The sequence below is a fragment of the Schistocerca piceifrons genome, chromosome 5 (assembly GCF_021461385.2).
Source record: "Schistocerca piceifrons isolate TAMUIC-IGC-003096 chromosome 5, iqSchPice1.1, whole genome shotgun sequence".
Taxonomy (NCBI): domain Eukaryota; kingdom Metazoa; phylum Arthropoda; class Insecta; order Orthoptera; family Acrididae; genus Schistocerca; species Schistocerca piceifrons.
In genome coordinates this window covers 75,648,289-75,670,932 of record NC_060142.1, presented here as the reverse complement: position 1 = coordinate 75,670,932, position 22,644 = coordinate 75,648,289, and the positions used below count along the sequence as shown (strand labels likewise).

General features: G+C 45.3%; 1 protein-coding gene across 1 annotated transcript in view; it reads left to right on the top strand.

Annotated features, from left to right (window-relative positions):
* LOC124797921 (venom dipeptidyl peptidase 4-like) overlaps nt 1-22,644 on the top strand; it is a 425,918-nt gene that overhangs the window by 163,435 nt on the left and 239,839 nt on the right. The window contains exon 2 of the mRNA XM_047261054.1: nt 22,513-22,636. Within this exon, the coding sequence (XP_047117010.1) occupies nt 22,513-22,636 (124 nt within the window). The remainder of the gene's footprint in view (nt 1-22,512; nt 22,637-22,644) is intronic.

The window sequence follows — 22,644 nt, the reverse complement described above, 5'->3', positions numbered from 1 at the left end:
CCGCACTGAGAAAAGACGTGCCGACCGAAAAATGACACACCGCAGTGCTTAATGAAATCTCGCGTTGTACTGAGAACTTCGGACAATGGTCGGAAAGTAGCCAGACTAGGGCATTATTAACTCACGCATAGGCTGTCGTTAGTTGGACAACACCAGCGGCTGCATTTGAAGTGGTGCTGTGACTGAGAAGACAGGACTGCTGATGAAGGGCGCCTCATTCTGTTCGACGTGGTGCCATTTTTCAATAGAACAACGCTCACGCTCGTCGAACCATGACATATGCCTGTGTGAACTGTCCGTGTGAAGCTGTGGTGCTCTCATGATCAGTTAGATCCCCGGATCTGTACCTGTTAGATCGTGTATGGGACCAGCTTGTGCATCAACTCTGTCCCAGCGCCAGTATCCAGGTTATAAAGGAACAGTAACAAGAGTTGTGGGGTGGCCTGCCTCAGGAGAGGATATAAAGGCTTAATAACAGCCCTTCTCATCGAATCAGTGCAGGCATCCAGGCCAGAGGGGGTCAAACGTCATACTGGTAAGTGAGGTGTCACGTTCTTTGCAAATTTGACTCAATTTTATAGTTACTGAAATAACTTCACATGTGCCCTCTCAACCAGTGAAGTTTCCGTTTCGTTTCCTCCTCTCTTTCTGGGCACTTCAAAATTTTTGCCAGGCGGTGAGTGTGTAAGAGCCAACAGTTTTGCTGTCGTCGTAACACTGGTTCCCGTCAGATCACCGAAGTTAAGCACTGTCGAGCTTGGCTAGCACTCGAATGGTTTACCGTCCGGGTCTGCGGAGTGCTGCTGACAAGCGGGGCGCACTCAGCCGTTGTGAGGCCAATTGAGGAACTCCCTGATTGAGGAGTAGCAACACCGGTAATGCGAACTGAGAATATCCAGGAGAATGGTGTCCTGACCACCCTCCATATCTGCACCTGATGATGCCTAAGTGCTAAGGATGACAAGGCGGCCGGTCAGTACTAACGGGCCTTCACTGCCTGTTCGGACGCTGTTTGTTTTTAGTACACTGCTGGCCACCGTAAATGCAACACCAAGCAAGACAAGAGGTAGCACAAAAAAATTTATTTTGTAGATAACATGTTGACCAAGTATCAAATGATTACGTTTACAGACGTCTGTGACATGTGGTTCCTGCCAGAATCAGTAGCCAGAGTAGCCGCCATTGTTGGAGATCACCGCTGCCACACGTCTCGGCATTGAGTCAAAGAGACGTTGGATGTGTTCCTGGGGTACAGCAGCCCAAGCAGCTTCCACACGTTGCCAAAGATCATCTGGTGTGGCAGCTGGGGATGTAATCTGGGTCACTCGTTGAGCAACCATGGACCACATGTTTTCTATCGGCGAAAGATCCGGAGAGCGAGCCGGCCAGGGAAGCAATTCAGTCTGGTTATTGGCGAAGAAACTTTGGACAATGCGTGCCACGTGTGGTCGCGCATTATCCTGTTGAAATATGGCTGTGGCCGAGCCCTGAAGGTAAGGAAGGACAACTGGCTCCAGCACCTCGGATATGTAGCGCCGGCTATTTAAAGTACCGGCAATGCGTACTAGAGGCGTGCGAGAGTAATATCCAATACCGCCCCATACCATAATACCCTGTGCAAGACCAGTGTGGCGGTGCATAATGCAGCTGTCCAGCATCCTCTCTCCACGGTGCCTCCACACTCGAATCCGACCATCGTGGTGCTGCAGACAGAAGCGTGCCTCGTCAGTAAAGACAACGTCATTCCATTCTGCCGTCCACATCCGTCTGTCATCACACCATTGGCGACGGAGACGTCTGTGGTTCTGCGTCAATGGTAGACGAAGCAATGGGCGTCTTGCGGACAGACCACTCTGCTGTAAACGGCGTCGAATGGTACGCGCAGACACTGGATGATGCGTTACAGACGCAATGTGCTGTGCTATGGTTCGGGATGTCACTGAGCGATCCGTCACTGCCATGCGCACAATTTGCCTATCAGCACGTGCAGTGGTGCACCGAGGTGAATGCGATCGACCACGTCGGTCCGTCGTACCCTCCTGTATCCAACGCTCACATATCCGCATTACAGTTGTTTGGTTTCGTCCAACACGACTAGCGATTTCTCTGTATGATAATCCACAATCTCGGTAAGCCACTATCCTTCCTCAAACGATGTTCGCTGTTGTCTACGAGGCATAACTGACCGTCTTGTGAAACAACCACAAGGTAAACACACGAGCTGAACGTACACTCGTCGAAATCGCCAAGCCTTAAATGGCGCTATGAGGTGGCGCCACAGGCGCGCGTGATGTGCGTCTGCGGTGAAATTCTAATCAGTTGCATATCTCATCGCTGCAAACCCATGGTGTAAATTTCACTTGATTCGGATGCTTCTTTCAGGGTGTTGCATTTACGGTGGCCAGCAGTGTATATGTTTAGGAGCGCTGTTGCTGCTGACAATAGGAACTAACCCACCCCATATTTGTGGACATTAGGGAGTTCGTACAGACTTGACCGTACCGATCTTTATGGTAATAGTCAGCTCATCAGCGCACCTTACGATGACGCGAAGTCTGGTCGCCAAAATGTTGTGCCTGCTGGACACGATGAACCACGCAGCATATCCATGGACTTTCGATCAATTAATTGCTCAGGAGTACCACCGACGTTTGTGTCATTGCCCGTAACCGCATGATTTATCGTCTAACGACTTCTTTTCCTTCACTTTGAAAGGTGGCTACACTGAGTCACAGCGCCAGAGATTGCGCCAAAGATTATTATTCCGCCGCCTCCACTGGTGCAGTAGTAGTTCAGTGGTTGCCGTGGGCAGTACTTGTTGAGAGGATGTCGAGAGCAGTACTAGTTCAGAGGATGTCGTGTGCAGTTGTTGTTCTGTTGGGCGAGAGAGTAGATGCTGTTCGGTTGGTGTAATGTATAGATGGAAGATGTTGCAATGATCACAGTGTATTTTTCGTCAATATAAACTCCTGGAAATGGAAAAAAGAACACATTGACACCGGTGTGTCAGACCCACCATACTTGCTCCGGACACTGCGAGAGGGCTGTACAAGCAATGATCACATGCACGGCACAGCGGACACACCAGGAACCGCGGTGTTGGCCGTCGAATGGCGCTAGCTGCGCAGCATTTGTGCACCGCCGCCGTCAGTGTCAGCCAGTTTGCCGTGGCATACGGAGCTCCATCGCAGTCTTTAAAACTGGTAGCATGCCGCGACAGCGTGGACGTGAACCGTATGTGCAGTTGACGGACTTTGAGCGAGGGCGTATAGTGGGCATGCGGGAGGCCGGGTGGACGTACCGCCGAATTGCTCAACACGTGGGGCGTGAGGTCTCCACAGTACATCGATGTTGTCGCCAATGGTCGGCGGAAGGTGCACGTGCCCGTCGACCTGGGACCGGACCGCAGCGACGCACGGATGCACGCCAAGATCGTAGGATCCTACGCAGTGCCGTAGGGGACCGCACCGCCACTTCCCAGCAAATTAGGGACACTGTTGCTCCTGGGGTATCGGCGAGGACCATTCGCAACCGTCTCCATGAAGCTGGGCTACGGTCCCGCACACCGTTAGGCCATCTTCCGCTCACGCCCCAACATCGTGCAGCCCGCCTCCAGTGGTGCCGCGACAGGCGTGAATGGAGGGACGAATGGAGATGTGTCGTCTTCAGCGATGAGAGTCGCTTCTGCCTTGGTGCCAATGATGGTCGTATGCGTGTTTGGCGCCGTGCAGGTGAGCGCCACAATCAGGACTGCATACGACCGAGGCACACAGGGCCAACACCCGGCATCATGGTGTGGGGAGCGATCTCCTACACTGGACGTACACCACTGGTGATCGTCGAGGGGACACTGAATAGTGCACGGTACATCCAAACCGTCATCGAACCCATCGTTCTACCATTCCTAGACCGGCAAGGGAACTTGCTGTTCTAACAGGACAATGCACGTCCGCATGTATCCCGTGCCACCCAATGTGCTCTAGAAGGTGTATGTCAACTACCCTGGCCAGCAAGATCTCCGGATCTGTCCCCCATTGAGCATGTTTGGGACTGGATGAAGCGTCGTCTCACGCGGTCTGCACGTCCAGCACGAACGCTGGTCCAACTGAGGCGCCAGGTGGAAATGGCATGGCAAGCCGTTCCACAGGACTACATCCAGCATCTCTACGATCGTCTCCATGGGAGAATAGCAGCCTGCATTGCTGCGAAAGGTGGATATACACTGTACTAGTGCTGACATTGTGCATGCTCTGTTGCCTGTGTCTACGTGCCTGTGGTTCTGTCAGTGTGATCATGTGATGTATCTGACCCCAGGAATGTGTCAATAAAGTTTCCCCTTCCTGGGACAATGAATTCACGGTGTTCTTATTTCAATTTCCAGGAGTGTATATGGAGGTAACAAAAAAAAAAATTATTTCACATTTCCTTAAAGACAATGCCTCTTGGTCACAGGTTCAGTCAACAAAGCATCTGGCTCGTGTTAATGTATTACATTTATAATTCTGGTTTCTATGTGCAATTATAGTATTTCTGGTTTTTCAATTAGTTCATTGTAAATGGTGTTTAAAATTTCTTGTCGTATTGAGGAAGAACCGTGCCAGATACATGTACGTTGAATCACACTACCACACACAGAACAGTTACACTTGTGCTTTGTTGTTTCGTAGCTTTTATAGTTGCAGGGGACTTAATTAATCAATTGTGTTAACGGAAATTTCCTTTCATTCTTTATTGTTATTTTATGCAGTCAGATTGCGTACTAGTACTAGTCAGGGCCAACCGGTTACGAGACTTCGTAACCGGACACACAGCTACTAAAATTATTGCATTTTAATCAAGCCCCCATGCAACTTCTAATAAACCAACCATGCGTGGGCAACGATTTTCATGACTTTAACAAGATGTTAATTTGGTTTACTGTCTACAAGTTTTGTGCACTAGTCTAGCTGTTGTTGCTATTTTGTTACAGTTTTACGACCTGTCAATATAAGTGTTACTGTACTTGTGCGACCAGATGTCTAGTTTGTGCTGAGACATTGTGACACACTTTTATGAGCGCTTTTGGCAGAAGCTGGTGACTTTCCTTCCTTCAGAGGGTCGAGTGTATATGATAAATGTGACATTCGTGGTTGTGAAATGTAGTGTTGTATTTCTGTTGTTGTGAAAAATTCTAGGAAAGGAAAGGGTGTATATGAATACATACACGTTTTATGCCTGTAAAATAATCCATGGGAATCACTACATATTGATTGCACGGGTGGGTCCCCACGCAACCTTGCTTCATGAGGAACTGTGCAGTGGTTTGGAGTTTTACTCAGAACATTATCGCACATTCTTGTTGATGATGAACTGTTTATCAACGCTTTCATAGCCGGTCAAATTCTGGCACTTTTTTCCAAATTTGGACATGAACTGATAACTTCTGCATGTGTGTCTCTGTTATATGGAACATGGAAAATTACACTTCGACAAAATCATAATGAGTCAAGAAACTCGTGATATCTCTCTGGTTTTCAGCATTCCGCTGCAGGGAATAGTAAATATATGAAACATGCCTTTTTTCCCTCGTAAAGCGATGACGGCAACAACATCCATATTACTAAACGCCTAGAACTCTCATCCGCTCACCCACACAAGTTGCAAATTCCTATCTAACAGCTTCCAGGGGCAACAAAAACTTGATTTTTATTATTTAATATAATTATTGACTAAATCTGAAAATTTAAATTGTTGTTATTACCTAGCTATCGCTGCTATTTTGTTAAAGTTTTATCTTGTTTCGATATAAGTTTTATTGTGTATGTGTGACTGCGTGACATGTTTGTACTAACACCTTTTGACCCACTTTTATACAGGTTGAACATGAAGTCCGGGAACACTTTCAGTTATTTATTGCACAAGAAATAAACATTGTACAGATGTCATACATATTTCAGTTTGAAGAGAAACTCTGAAAGATTTTTTTTTACAAACATTCGAGATGCGAACCATGAGTGACCCGGCACATGGCAATACGATAATCGAATTCTTGCCATACCGTCCCAGCATGCCATCGTCGACTGTGGCAGTCGCTTCCCGTATTCTGTCCCGGAGCTCTGCTACATCACGTGGTAGAGGCGGTACTTAATCCAGATCTTCAATGTGTCCCCACAGAAAAAAGTCACACGAAGTGAGATCTGGTGACGCGGGAGGCCATTTCATGAAACAGCTGTCCCCTTCTGTAGCACGGCCGATCCGTCGATGCGACAGCTCCGTGTTCAAGGACCCACGAACTTCACGATGATAATGTGGTGAAGCCCCACCCTGCCGAAAGATGAACGGAGAGTCCGATTGCATTTGAGGCATCAGCCATTGCTGCAGCACGTCCAAGCAGGAATATCCAGTGACAGTGCTCTTGGCGAAGAAGAATGTCCCGTACAGTTTTCGACGTGGCTAGGCACAAAAAAACATTTGCTTTTGAGGAATCACGCTCAAATTCAGTGCATTCATGTGGATGCTTTGTACCCCAGATTTGGCAATTATGCCTGTTTACTTTCCCATTAGTGTGAAAAGTGGCAACTGCGAACAAAACGCAAAACGCTTGTCTTTGTCGTCGCCATTGAGCTTCGGCACCAGCTCCAATTTGAATGGTTTCAAAGACAGATTCTGTCGCAGGACTTTCCACACTGTCACTGGAGCCATTTCGAGTTCATGGGATGCACGACGCACCGATTTCTCTGGGCTTCTTATGAATGTCTCTCGTACACACTCCACATTCACTTTACTCACACTGGGACGTCCGCTTCTCTTTGCCGGGCACTAGCAAGCCGCCGTAACGAATTTGTTGTGCGAGTGGTAAATGGCCTTCGTTGCTGGTGGCTTCTTGCCGTACTTGGTTCTAAACATGCGTTGAACAGCTGTTTTTGTCGAACTCCAACACACAGAAGGCTAGCTCCGCACTTGAACTCGCCATGTTTGCGACTAGCGCTGACTAACAGCAAATTACCAAACTACGCTGTGGCTATATACAAGGAAAAAAACCTTTCATGGTTTCTCTTTAAAATGACATATGCATGATATCTGTACAATGTTTGGTTCTTGTGCAATAAATTATTGAAAGTGTTCCCGAACTTTATGTACATCCTGTATGTGCTTTTAGTAGAAACAGTAGTGTTTGCTGCACTCAGCTTAAGATATACAGGGTGAAAAGTATTTAAACCGCCTAACTCTGGGAGGTTGTAGGTGACATCAAAACAAATATTTTTCCCTAATGTCATTTTTTCCTATGAGGATTATTTAAACCGGTGGAAGCCGTATTACGATCTTCAGTTATTAGAGGCCGTAATACGGTCTTTAGTTGTAGGCAACTGCTGTCCACCAGTGTAGTAGTGCATTGTTGTGTTTACTAATGGAGCGATACACCTGGAGTGAATACACTGATATGGTTGGTGCGTACTACGTAGCGCACCACAACGGACGAGCTGCACAGCGGGTTTATCAGCAACAATATCCTAATCGCCGTATCCCGCATCATACGACCTTTGCTGCTGTGTACCAACATTTGCGTGAGACCGTGTCATTTACCGGATTACCTGGACAGGGACGCCGTCGCACGGTAAGAATGCTGCAATTTGAGGAAGCTGTTTTGCAGCATGTGGAGCGGGATCCTTCAATCAGCACTCGTGCAATTGCACGTAACATGGGGACGAATCAGACGAATGTAAGAACAGTCCTTCGAGAGCAATTTTTACGTCCACTTCACTTACAGCGTGCCCACAACCTGGAACCAGTTGATTATCCACCCAGAGCACAGTTTTCGCAGTGGTACCTGGAACAGTGCGAAACGTATCCTACATTTCCATCCTCTGTGTTACTTACCGATGAAGCAACGTTTGAGCGTGATGGAGTCTTCAACATGCACAATTCGCATGTTTGGAGTGAGGATAACCCACATGCCACAGTTACTAGCGCTCATCAAGTGCGGTTCTTCGTTAATGTGCGGGTTGGTGTTGTTGAGGACTGTTTAATTGGGCCGTATCTGCTACCTATGCCATTAAATGGCAGGCACTATTACAATTTTCTCGCCAGAGCATCGCCAGAATTGCTGGAAGACGTCCCGCTCCCTACAAGACAACGCATGTGGTTCCAACATGACGGGGCGCCGGCACATTTCAGTCATCGTGTGCGTCGATTCCTGGACCGACAGTTCCCAGAAACGTGGATTGGCAGAGGTGGTCCTGTACCATGGCCTGCTCGATCCCCAGATATGTCCCCTCTGGCCTTTTTGTGTGGGGAGAGATGCACAACTTTGTTTATGCAACTCCTGTTGCATCAGAAGAGGATCTGGTTGCCCAGATAGTAGCAGCAGCAGGAACAATTCAGGACACTCCTGGGGTTTTTGCCCGTGTCAGACAGAACATGATCCGATGGTTCAACCTTTGTTTCCGTGTCAATGTAGGTATTTTTGAAAATCTGCTGTAATTGAAATTGGGTTGTGTTAATGTGTTGCCTCTTGGTCATAAAAAAATCCAAAAGTGTTTGTTGGTTTAGTTAATTTGCCACCAGAGAAATCTTCCTCTACCGGTTTAAATATTCCTCATAGGAAAAAATGACATTAGGGAAAAATATTTGTTTTGGTGTCCCCTACAACCACCCAGAGTTTGTCGGTTTAAATACTTTTCACCCTGTATAGCCTTACGTTAAAAGTTTCACGCAGTAAGTTGAGCAATAAAGCATGAATCTGTTTTGAGGCAGTACGCAATTTATGCAGACTATATTAATCCATTATTTGAGAATGAGAGCGCTTAGCAACTCCCTACAGACTTTACACATAATTTGAAACATTTTCATAACTTTTCCTCACTGGTAACCGTACTAAAAATCAAAGACTAAAAGTTTATCGCTCGCTACATTTTCGCCGTCCACGCAGTAAAACTTCAGCATCTGGTATGAAGTTTTAATTTATTACTTCTTTACTAATAACTCTATTCGCAACACGTTTTGCAGACGACATGTACATATACCACTGAATGTACCTAAAAATTAGCTTTATGCGCGATACAGTGTTCAGTAAACACGATATCCTAAAGACTGAAATGTGTGAAAAACTAGCATTTCCTAAAATGGAGCTGTTTTATATATGGAAGTTTGAATCTTTAAATGCGGAGGGGTTGCCGGTTGACTGTTAAAACTGCTACAGAAGCATTTCTTTGTATCTTCTACATTTTTGAAGAAATGATCTGTTAATTCACCGCTTATTGGTTCACTCCATGCGTAGTTTGCTTAATTTTTTTTTTAAGGCAACAGATTTGATATGTGTGTCTTGTGAAGTACAGAAGGCAAGTTTCAATTTGAAATGGCATATCGCATATCGTGTGTCCATTTATTTCGTCATTGTAAGTTAAAGTCCAATCATTTGTGTGTGTTTTTTTTTTTTTTTGGGTGGGTGTGCATATAAGGTAGTTTAAAGTACATAGCAGGTTATCAAATGTAGTTTCAGTTGGGTTGAACAGGGATGTAACAAGGGGTCTTATGTATGTGTGTGTCTACGTGGAGTCAACCCGGCACTCCGTGTGCTCTTCGCAGCATTTTAGAATTTGAATACTGCGCACTGTTGTTTTACAATTACGAGTACGAAATTTTACGATTGGAGGCTAGGCATACTAAGCATGATATGTTAAGAGGAAAGATAAGGTGGGTAATAAAACGCCAGAAAAGTAACAACGTAAGAGCAGGGTTACATTGTTGACCCAAGACAATATGCGCATTGCTTGCTGCAAGACTGAACACTGTCTTGGTGGCGTTGTAGGCACGTGACGTGGGAAGGGAAGATTACGAGGGCCGTTCAGAAAGTAACCTCCGGTTGATTTAAAAAAATACACCAAGTTAAATAAAAATATTTTAATATATACATCTTACAACTACATCTTTGCACTATTTTTCTACATAGTCTCCATAGCCATTGAGGCACTTATCGTATCTCTTCACAAGCTTTGAAATTCCTTCTGCATAAAAATCACCCGCTTGTGCCTGGAGCCAGCCTGTGACCGCATCTTTGAGCTCTTCGTCGTCATCAAACCGCTGTGACCCGAGCCATTTCTTCAAATGCATGAAGAGGTGATAATCACTTGGCGCCAGGTCTGGGCTGTAAGGTGGATGGTTGATAACGTCCCACTTGAAGGACTCAAGAAGGGCCGTTGTTCTGCGAGCAGAGTGAGGACGGGCGTTATCGTGCAAAAAAACGATACCGGAAGTCAGCATACCACGGCGATTGTTCTGTATAGCCCGTCGTAACTTTTTTATTGTTTCACAGTACACGTCTTGATTAATGGTCGTACCACGTTCCATGAATTCAACCAACAACACCCCTTTGGCATCCCAAAACACCGTTGCCATCAGTTTTCTGGCAGAAAAATCTTGCGAGGCTTTTCTTGGTTTGGTAGGCGAATTTGAATGTGCCCACATCTTTGATTGTTCTTTTGTCTCAGGGTTCACGTACTTAATCCAGGTTTCGTCACCGGTCACGATTCTGTTTAACAATGGTTCTCCTTCGTCCTCATAACGTGACAGAAAGTCTAATGCAGAGGCCATTCTTTGAGTTTTGTGGTGGTCGGTAAGAATTTTGGGCACCCATCGTGCAGAGAACTTACGGTAACCCAATCTTGCTGTCACTATCTCGTACAAGAGAGTCTTAGAAATCTGTGGAAAACCAGTAGACAACTCCGACATTGAGAAACGTCGATTTTCACGAACTTTTGCATCAACTGTCTGTCCGCCCCAGTAGCTGAGTGGTCAGCGTGACGGATTGCCGTCCTCTGGGCCCGGGTTCGATTCCCGGCTGGGTCGGAGATTTTCTCCGCTCAGGGACTGGGTGTTGTGTTGTGTTCATCATCATTTCATCCCCATCCGGCGTGCAGGTCGCCCAATGTGGCGCCGAATGTAATAAGACCTGCGATATGGCGGCCGGACCTGCCCCGCGAGGGGCCTCCCGGCCAATGACGCCAAACGCTCATCATCATCATCAACTGTCTGAACGAGTTCGTCAGTCACCAATGATGGTCTACCAATCCTCTCTTCATCATGAACGTTTTCTCGTCCACTTTTAAATAAACGTCCCCATTCACGGACAACTCCTTCACTCATAACTCTTGGTCCTTACACGGCACAAAGCTCACGATGAATAGCTGCTGCAGAATATCCTTTGGCTGTAAAAAAACCTTATGACAGCACGCACTTCACATTTGGCGGGGTTTTCTATTGCAGCACACATTTCAAACTGCCACAAAAACTAAACTAGCGCAGGTACGACGTTCACTCGACCACGGCTTGATGCCGACTGACCTGTTAAGTGCGTGAACGCACAGATGGCGTCGCTACTCCCCCCACAACCCGCACTGTGACCAATCGGAGGTTACTTTCTGAACCGCCCTCGTATAAAGGGAATACAGACAAATGGGAAATCATTCTAGCAGCGATATGAATAGCAAAATTGGAAGTTTGTGGTAAGGTCTATGGGACCAAACTGCTGATGTCATCGGTCGCTAGGCTTTACTTTAACTTAAACTAACTTACGCTAAGGACAACACACACACCCATGCCCGAGGGAGGATTCGGGCCTGTGATGGAGGGGGTCGGGGGGGAGAGGGGGAGATGCGCGAACCGTGGCAAGATGCCTGAGACCACTCGGCTACCCCGGGCGGCTATGGATTGCAAATGGGAAATCCATTGACGTAGCATCTTTAATAAACGGCAGATTGTTAAGCTCCAACGACTGAAAACAAGCATCGCGGAAATGGAGCTGGTCGGTTGGGAGCTTGCTACTGTTGGGGAGTATCTAGGGAAGACGGTTGAAGGACATGTGGTACCACGTGTCGATACCATCCAATGGACGTCATAGAAACGGAGTTGCATTCCATCTGACTCAGATACCGGACTTGCAGGATCTGGGAGACCCAGTCGTGCTCGCCCATTGAGCCACACCTCCAGCGGCTCCGTACCACCAGCGCCCTCTGCCTCCACAATATAGGAGGGCCGGCAGCAGCCGCCCAGCCCAATCGTGCTTGCAGCCACTACGCTACGCCACTTTCATTTGTGCCAAGACAGTGACTCTCATCCTAATTGCTTATGTATGAGATGGACTTGGAGAAATACAAGTTAAGCAAATCTTCTGCTCATTGTGTTAACTTTTTCGTCAATCATTTCTGTTCCCGTCCAGCTGCCGGACTGCTCTGTAGCCCGCCTCTCCTTGCCGTTGTGTATGAACTCGTACACAACAGAACAGTGAAATCAAGAGTAGGCGACAGTGTTTTGGACGCTCACGGTTCCTCCAGAACGTGGAGGTTGGAGGCTTGCCTGCTCTGCAGAGCAGGACAGGGGGCGATTTGTGACAGGTCCGACGGCTGAGCACAGTGCTGGTGCAGGCACAGATGTTTCGGAGCAGTGCACATTCTTGATCGTGGGGCTCTGCAGCAGACAAACGTTGCGTGTTCCCGTGTTGATCCGACGACGTCATCAGTTACGATTGCAATGGGCACAGGATAAACGGCAACGAGAATCAATAGAAACGTGTCAGTTGCTCGAATGAGTCACGTTTCTTGTTACACCATGTCGTGTCGGGATACGCCGTCATCGAGGCAAACGGCTGCTCGAAACATGCAACGCGCCCCAAAGCCAGATCGGCGGGTACAGTAGTACGTTATTGCGGATGTTCTGATGAGCTTCCATGGAGACTATGGTCATAATCTAACCTAGAATAACAGTTGTGCAGCCGGCCGGTGTGGTCGAGCGGTTCTAGGCACTTCAGTCTGGAACCGTGCGACCGCTACGATCACAGGTTCGAATCCTGCCTCGGGAATGGATGTGTGTGATGTCCTTAGGTTAGTTAGGTTTAAGTAGTTCTAAGTTCTAGGGGACTGATGACCTCAGATGTTAAGTCCCATAGTGCTCAGAGCCATTTGAACCATTTTTTGCAGTTGTGCACTACGTGAACGTTATTAGGAGTCACATTAATCTCTTTATGCTTCATGTCTTTCCCGACGGCAATGGCAGGGTGACTGTCAGTCTCAGAAACCTAGAATAACACTACGAGTTTATTACTCACGCTGACGTTTTGACCACCAAATTCACCGGTTCGAAAACATCTGAAATGCTAATGCGCGCCAGGTTCACACCTTCAAATCACTGGCCCTAATTAAGGGTTCAAAATGGCTCTGAGCACTCTGCCTGTGCGACTTTTCAAAACCCCGTTCCTCAGGGGTGGATAGAGGTATCAAATTGAAATTTATATCACATATTAAGGCCTGCGGTCCCAGGGCGACGTAAAAAGTGAAGCTATTAGTCTATGAAACCAAAAGATACGACTATACACTCAAACTCACTCATAAAAACTTGTAGGGTACTTCCCGTTAGTCTAGAACCATAAAATTTGCCAAGAAGCACGGTTTCACACTACAACCAAAACAATAAATTTGAAAATCGTTGATTTGTAATTATATCACACGAAAAAGAAAGCATGGCCATTTCCTATCTGACTGTCTGTCTGTCCGTGCGTCTCGTAAGCCTCCTTTTTTTCCCAGAAACGGATAGCAAGTTGAAATTTATGTCGTTTGCCTGTGTTGTGATAAATGTAAGCTTCTATGTCACTGTAACTAAAAGATATGGCCATTTATTTCACATTATTTTGATACTTGCAAAGTCACTCATTAAAACTTATGGGTACTTCCTTTTGATGTAGAATCAAGAAATTTGGCGAGAAGAAAGGTTTCACAGTACAAGTAAAGGAAAAAAATCAGAAAGTTATTAATTTGTAGTTATATCACACGAAAAATATTTCTATTGTCATTTTGTTATCCGACTTCAAACTTAAAATTAAAACATTCTAAAGCCTCTTGGAATCCCTGGGATCAATATACTGATAGTAATAATGTTGATAACAGGCAAAAATCGTCGAGATCCCTGATTCCCGGAATCGATGCATTGTCTATATACATAATTATGTTTGTACGGAACCGACAGTGGGCGAGTCCTAGTCGCACCTGTCCAGTTTCATTTCTTTTCAGTCGCATAATTGACGATGCCTTGGTAACAAGCCGAAACTGATTATGATGCAACTTGTGTTACCTGAGGCAGCGATCTATACTACTAAAATAAACTCCAGTTGTACCAACTATCTAAGAAGAAAATCTTATAAACGTTAGTAGTATTGTTCTGTTTCAGCGGCAGGTCTATTCTTGAGCATCAGTTATGAAAGGAGACTCCTTACATAATGACGAAAGGCTTCTTCGTGGGAGGACCTTAGGCGCTGGCAAACGAAGTAAACAGTAATTGGGATCCGCATGAAATTGGTAGTTGGAGACAAAATTGCAATTTCAGTTCTAAGAAGCCGTTTACGCAACTAAAGTTTATGTAACAACTCACCCAGTAAGAATGGACTAGTAACCTAATGTGTAATCTTTTGCAACTATACTCAATTTTCATAACTTCATAAAGCTGTAGTCTCATTTGAGAACAGCAGTGTCACTGAGAGGAGCGGCAAGTGGTAGGAGTAAGTTACAAAAAACACATGCTGTGGAATAAATGACCCAGTGGACTGCTTCTCAATATTGCTGTACAGAAATCGTGTCATTATCTGAAGGGCTGAGGAGTACGCTCGCTACCTACTCACAAAGGAAACTCCCCATCGCAACACCCTCAGACTTAATGGTAAGATGACATAGTGGATAGCCTATCAAAAAATGAACGCAGATCTAGCATGAGAATGGGAGGAAAGTGTACTGAACTGTGAAGAAAGAAGCAAAATAGAAACAGTGAACGGTCGAAGCTCAAGATGTGCAACATGTAGCGAAATGCCAGAACCACGGCGTCGTGGTTGTGTGGTTAGGGTAGTGGACGATCAAGCGAAAGACCCGTGTTCATATTTCCTTCGTGCTCCATTTTCTTTCACAAATTTATGAACTGTCCGTCCGGTCATTGACGTGTCTGTTTTCTTTCTATAGTCTTGGCAATTGTCATACTATACATTGATTATAAAATGTGAGTCATACGGTAAGAATATATTACCGTCGCAAGTAAATGTGATGAATACTGAAAGCAGGCCAGATGCCGCATAGATCTTTCACAGAACTGAAAAAAGAAGTAAACTGGTGTGAACTATGTTACAACAAAGGAATCCAAGAGTCAAAATTTCCAAACCGGAATGCAAGAGTAGTAACATGAGGTACTTGTAAAGAACGAATAGGAAGTATGTATTAACAGAATCTTCCGTCGGTTCTTGGTAGAACAACAGTATAATAATAAATGAAAAGCACCAGTTTGATTCTGTTCTACAATGAGTGTTGAAGTGTTAAGTGAATGACCAGACACAACTCAACACTTCCACCCTCCTAAACTTCATATAATCATCTTTGTTGTTCATTACTTCCCACACTCTCTCTTCCTACATATTCCTATTTTCCTGTATTCATTAAGTTGTTTTATTTGTTGCAGTTGTCTTTGTATTCCACATAGGCTGTAGTTCAATACTTAAAGGTTTCCTTTTAACTTTTACTTGTATTACTGTCCATGTTTAACTCCCCTTGTAGTTGTCTCATCAAATACTGTTCATATTTTACTTTGCTCATTTATTTAATGAAAACTGGTACACAGCCACTGCTTTGATTATAATGTTAATGTTAAAATGCAGTACCACCACACTCTCAAACTGTAGGTTCCCTCAAACACCTCCATTTTCCTGCATTTATTAACTTCTGTTTATCTTATTGATATTGCTTTAGTTCCTTATGTATTCTGTATTTACATTGACAACTGTCTCTTCTTTTTTAATTGGTTGTGTATCACTCTCCATGTTTCATACCTCTTGATGCAGCCTTGTCTAGTACTAATTTTATCTTATTTTATTAGTTTTGTTTATTAATAGAAACTTATGTAGGCATGCTATTCCTATTTTGTGCTAAAGGTTTTCCTGTCAACTCCATTGTTATTTATGTACTGTTCAGTTTTTACTATTTCATTGCAAAGATGTTACTTACTGTATGTCTCTACTTCACTCTAGATGTGTTACTTCTCTTCCAATGTTGAGTGCTAACATTTAACTTCTTTGGTGATAATAGTCAGTTACTGTCTGAAGATGGCCTTGTAAGCCGAAAACCGGTTAGCAATAAAAGTAATATTCTAGAACAAAAGGAAGTGTGTACGTTAGGAAGTTCTTTCGTTTCACCTCGCTGTTGCAAATGGACATTACACCAAGACGCAGACATAAATTTGAATACAGCAAACAGACACGTTTAGTTACCGGGTCGACAGTTCACAATTTTGTCGAATAAAGGGGGTTACGAGGGAGATTTGAACAGCATCCCCCGCTTCTCAATTCCAACACCGTGACCACATAACAACGCCGCCGTAGCTATTCAAATTCACTCAATGTTGCACATCTTGAGCTTGGAGCGTTAACTGTTTCTATTTTCCTTGTTTTTTCCACAGTTCAGCACACCTTCTTCATGTTTTCATGTATGATCTGTTTTCACGTTTAAAATCTGAGAGGGGTGCGATGGGGAGTTCCCCTTGTCAGGAGCGTGCAGTTAATAATAACACCCCTAAGAAATTTCCTCTATTTTCGTTGTAGTTCTTTAGTTTTCGTATTTATATGCCATTTGTTGAACCGTGCGCCGGCACACATCGTGCTCCTCTCGAACACCACCAAGGTGGATGATTTGCGGGATAGCGAGGGGGAGGGGGGGAGGAGGGGGGGATGCGCTGAGCTTAACGTCCGTTCTAGAAACCTATTAAGCATTTCATAGGTTCCACGTTGACCATTTAGCCGTGAAGCACACTGCGAAATGTTGCCACGGAAATCGCTTTGAATGTCGTTGTTGTTGTCAAAAAAATGGTTCAAATGGCTCTGAGCGCTATGGGACTTAACATCTGTGGTCATCAGTCCCCTACAACTTAGAACTACTTAAACCTAACTAACCTAAGGACATCACACACATCCACGTCCGAGGCAGGATTCGAACCTGCGACCGTAGCTGTCAGGCGGTTACGGACTGAGTGCCTAGGGCCGCTAGACCACCGCGGTCGGCTGTTGTCGTCAGTCCAGGGACTTGTTTGATGCAGCTCTCCATACTACTCTATCCCTCCGAGTAACTACTGCAACCTACATCCTTCTGAATCCGCATAGCGTATTCATCTCTTGGTCTCCCTCTACATCTTTTACGCCTCACGCTTCCCTCCAATACTAAACTGGTGATTTCTTGATGCCTCAGTACGTGTCCTACCAAGCGATCCTTTCTTCTATTCAAGCTGTGCCACAAATTCCTCTTCTCCCACTTCTGTTCATTACCTCCTGATTACTTACGTTATCTACTCATTTACTCTTCAGCATTCATCTGTAGCACCACGTTTCGAAAACTTCTATTCTCTTCTTGTCTAAACTATTTATCGTCCATGTTTCGCTTCCATACGTGGCTACACTATATAGAAATACTTTCACAATAGACTTCGTGCCTCTCGATGTTAACAAATCTCTCTTCTTCAGAAACGCTTTCCTTGCTATAGCCAGTCTACGTTTTATATCCTCTGTATTTCGATCATCGTCAGTTATTTTGCTTCCCAGATAGCAAAACTCACCTACTACTTTGTCTCATTTCTTATCCTAATTCCCTCAGCATTACCTGATTTCAATCGACTATATTCCATTATCCTCGTTTTGCTTTTGCAAGTCCTTTGCTGTCTCTGACAGGATTACAATGTCATCGGCGAACCTCAAAGTTTATATTTCTTTTCCCTAGACTTTAATTCCTACTCCGAATTTTTCTTTTGTTTCCTTTACTGCTTGCTCAGTATACAGTTTGAATAACATCGGGGATAGGCTACAACCCTGTCTCACTCCCTTCCCAACCACTGCTTCCCTTTCATGCCCCTCTACTCTGACAACTGCCATCTGGTTTCTGTACAAATTGTAAATGGCCTTCCGCTTCCTGTATTTTACCCTTGCCACTTTCAGAGTTTGAAAGAGAGTATTCCAGTCAACGTTGTCAAAAGTTTTCTGTAAGTCTACAAATGCTAGAAACGTGGGTTTGGCTTTCCCTAACATATCCTCTAAGATAAGTCGTTGAGTCTGTATTGCCTCACGTGTTCGAACATTTCTACGGAATCCAAACTGATCTTCCTCGAGGCCGGCTTCTACCAGTTTTTCCATTCGTCTGTAAATAATTCTTGATATTATTATTATTATTAAACTTATAGTTCGGTAATTTTCACACCGGTCAACACCTGTTTTCTTTGGGATTGGAATTATTATATTCTTCTTGAAGTCTGAGGAAATTTCGCCTGTCTCATACATCTTGCTCACCAGGTGGAAGAGTTTTGTCAGAGCTGGCTCACCCAAGGCTATCAGTAGTTCTAATGGAATGTTGCCTACTCCCCCGGGTCCTTGTTTCGACTTAGGTCTTTCAGCGCTCTGTCACATTCTTTACGCAGTATCATATCTCCCACTTCATCTTCATCTACGTCCTCTCCATTTCCATTATATTACCCTCAAACACATCGTCCTTGTGCAGACCCTGTTTATACTCCTTCCACCTTTCTTCTTTCCCTTCTTTGCTTAGGACTGTTTTTCCATCTGAGCTCTTGACTTATACCGCTGGTTCTCTTTTCTACAAAGGTACCTTCAGTTTTTCTGTAGGCAGTACCTATCTTACCCATAGTGATATATGCCTCTACATCCTTACATGTGTCCTCTAGCCATCCCTGCTTAGCCATTTTGCACTTCCTTTCGATGTCGTTTTTGAGACGCTTATATTCCTTTTCGCCTGCTTCATTTACTGTATTTTAATATTTTCTCCTTTCAATTAAATTTAACATATCTTCTGTTACCCAAGGATTTCTACTAGCCCTCGTCTTTTTACTTACTTAATCCTCTGCTGCCTTCACTATTTCATCTTTCAAAACAACCCATTCTTCTTCTGTTGTATTTCTTTCTCCTGGTCTTGTGAATCGTTCCTTAATGCTTTCTCAGAAACTCTGTGCAACCTCTGATTCTTTCAGTTTTTCCAGGTGCCATCTCCTTAAATTCCTACCTTTTTGTAGTTTCTTCAGTCTTAATCTACAGTTCACAACCAATAAATTGTGATCAGAGTCCTCATCTGCACTGCACCTGGAAATGTCTTAGAATTTTGAACCTGGTTCCTAATCTCTGTCTTACCATTATATAATCTGTCTGAATCCTTACAGTGTCTCCAGGCCTCTTCCACGCATACAAACTTCTTCCGTGATACTTAAACGAAGTGTTAGCTATGATTAAGTTGTGCTCTGTGCAGAATACTACTAGGCAGCTTCCTCTTCATTCGTCACCCCCAGTCCATATTCACCTGCAACCTATTCTTCCTTTTCCTACTCTCGAATTCCAGTCCCCTATGACTACTAAATTTTCGTCTCGATTAACTATCTGAATAATTACTTTTGTCGCATCATACGTTTCTTCAATCTCTTCATCATCCGTGGAACTAGTTGCATACGTCTAGACACGGCTCTGACAGGTGATACGTACGTAAGTATCCTGCTGATCATTTGCACCCATTCATGTCCACTGTGCATCCCGACGGATTTGGGAAATTCCATCAGGACAATGCGACACCTCACACGTCCAGAATTGCTACAGAGTAGCTCCATTAACAATCTTCTGTGTTTGAACATTTCCGCTGGCCACTAAACTCCCTAGACGTGAACATTGTAGAGCATATCTGGGACGCCTTGCAACGTGCTGTTCGGAAGAGATCTCCACCTCCTCGTATGCTTACGGATTTATGAACTCCCCTGCAGGATTCGATGTCACTTCGCTGCAAGATCGGCTCCAACGACGACTAAAGAGAATCTTTCAACGTGACAGAAATGCAACCTTTTCGTAAACTGCTGCATATTTCAATACTGGGCCATCAACGAGTGTCGGCGTGCGAACCATTCAACGAAACATTATCTAAAGGGTTTTCGAAGCTGAAGGCTCCACCCGTGAACCCTTGCTGACTGCACGACACAAAGCTTTACTGTTGATGACCGGAAAAATGTTGAGTGGTCGGAAGAGTCTCGTTTCAAATTCTATCGAGCGGATGGACGTGTAAGGGTATGGAGGCAATCTCATAAATCCATGGATCCTGCCCGTCAGCGGTGGATTGTTCAAGCTGGTGGAGGTTCCGTAATGGTGGAGGGCGTGTACAGTTGGGGTGATATGGTACCCCTGATACGTCTAGATACGACTCTGACAGGTAACACGTACGTAAGTATCCTGTCTGATAACGTGCATCCATTCATGTCCATTGTGTTTTCCGACGGACTTGGGGCAATTCCAGCAGGACAATGCGACACCCCACACGTCCAGAATTGCCACAGAGTGGCTCCAGGAACACTGTCCTGAGTTTAAGTACTTGTCCTGAGTTTAAGTACTTCTCCTGACCACCAAACTTCCCAGACATGAACATTATTGAACATATCTGGGATGCCTTGCAACGTGTTGTTCAAAAATGATCTCCACCCCTTTGTACTCTTAGGGATTTATGTACAGCCCAGCAGGATTCATGGTGTTAGTTCCCTCCAGCACTACTTCAGACATTAGGCGAGTCCATGGCGCGTCGTGTTGTGGCACTTCTGCGGGGGCCATACACGCCATTAGGCAGCTGTGCCAGTCTCTTCAGTGTATAAGCACAGAGAGGTAGCCTAACTTACAGACGCACTCCCAACTTTACGAGTGTAAAGCAGAAACACTATAAACAACTGATCCCCAAACAACCTTGCGAGAAAGGTGTACTACGCAACTCTCGGTAAATTGTTTACGGCGATGCATGAATCAGAACAGATGGAAGGAAACTGCGGATTGGTGCTGGAGAAGTAAGTTTTGGATAATTGCAAAATTGTATTAATGTCAAAACTTTGATAGTAGCTGGGTTTATTAGTGTGCGGAGGATAGCATCGGATGTGTGGTACTTGACGCACTGGATTGAAGTACTGCATTAAGCCGTCCTCTCACCGGAGGAATGGATGCAGATGATCAGACAGGATGCTTACGTACGTGTCACCTGTCAGAGTCGTATCTAGACGTATCAGAGGCCCCATATCAACCCAAGTGCAACCGCCGCACACCATTACAGAGCCTCCATCAGCTTGAACAGTTCCCTGCTGACATGTAGGGCTGCGAAAGCCCATATCGATGATGTTTCGTTAAATGATTCGCACGCTGACACTTGTTGATGGCCCAGCATTGAAATCTGCAGCAATTTTCGGAAGGTTGCGCTTCTGTCACGTCGAACGATTCTCTTCAGTCGTCGTTGGTTCCGTTCTTGCAGGATCTTTTTCCGGCCGCAGAGATGTCGGGGATTTGATGTTATACCGGATTCCTGATACTCACGGCACACTCGTGAAATGTTCGTACGGGAAAATCCCCACCTCATCATTACCACGGAGATGCTGTGTCCCATCGCTCGTGCGTCGACTGCAACATGTCGTTCATACTCACTTTCAATTGAGATAATGAATAACATCTACAGGTATTATCTCATACCGTTGTACATCATTACGTAGCTTTCCTCTACCAGCAATCTACTGGTCAAGCCGTCGACGAGTCCAGAGTATTCTTCGCGATCTTCTTCGCTCTTCTGCGAAAACCGCTAACAGATGTAACGCAGGTATTTTAGGCACGTCCGTTTTCGTAAAGAAACTGTGCGGTTTGCGAGCCAAACAAATCTGGCAACGTCCGCGTCGACGTCAAAGCTAGCTGCCTCGTCCCCTGTGAGGACGGCTTTACGCATCGTAATAAGACTTGACAAATATATGTGAATACCTAAGGGACCAAACTGCTGAGGTCATCGGCCCCCAGACTTACACACTACTTAAACTAACTTAACCTAACTTATGCTAAGAACAACACACACCCACCCACCCATGCCCGAGGGAGGACTAGAACCTCCGGCGGGAGCGGCCGCGCAGTCCGTGACATGGCGCCTTAGACCGCGCGGCTAAGATGTGACACGTTGCTGGTTGGTTGACTGGAGGGGCGGGGGTGGGAGTGGACCAAACAGCGAGATCATCGGTCCCATCAGATTACGGAAGGATGGGGAAAGAAGTCGGCCGTGCCCTTTCAAAGAAACCATCTCGGCACTTGCCTGAGGCGATTTAGGGAAATCACGGAAAACCTACATCAGGATGGCCGGTCGCGGGTCTGAACCGTCGTCCTCCCGAATCGGAGTCCAGTGTGCTAACCACGGCGCCACGTCGCTCGGTGACTCGTTGCGTTAGCAAAGATGGTATTAGTACCTAGCAGTAGCACAGCACTTGAGCGATCTGATTATGCTATATCATTCATTTACGTCATTACTTCCTCAATATTTCAGTTCACCATTAGACGTTATTTGTGTGCTTACATTTCGTTGCTGATAACTCAGAGGTTGTCCTGATAATGCAGGAGGCACATGATGTGGGCGAGTGTCCATAATGTTCCTAACGAGTGTCAGTAACGTATAGCTGATTTCTTTTTCTTTTTTTCGCCTGTAGGCTGCTTGCCTGATGCTGACGCAGACGGCGCTGGCTGCCACGGTCAAACGAAAGCCCTTTGACCTAGACGATATTACCTCCGGAGAATTCTCGCCAGAGGAGTTTGACTTCGAGTGGATAAGTGGTGAGTCG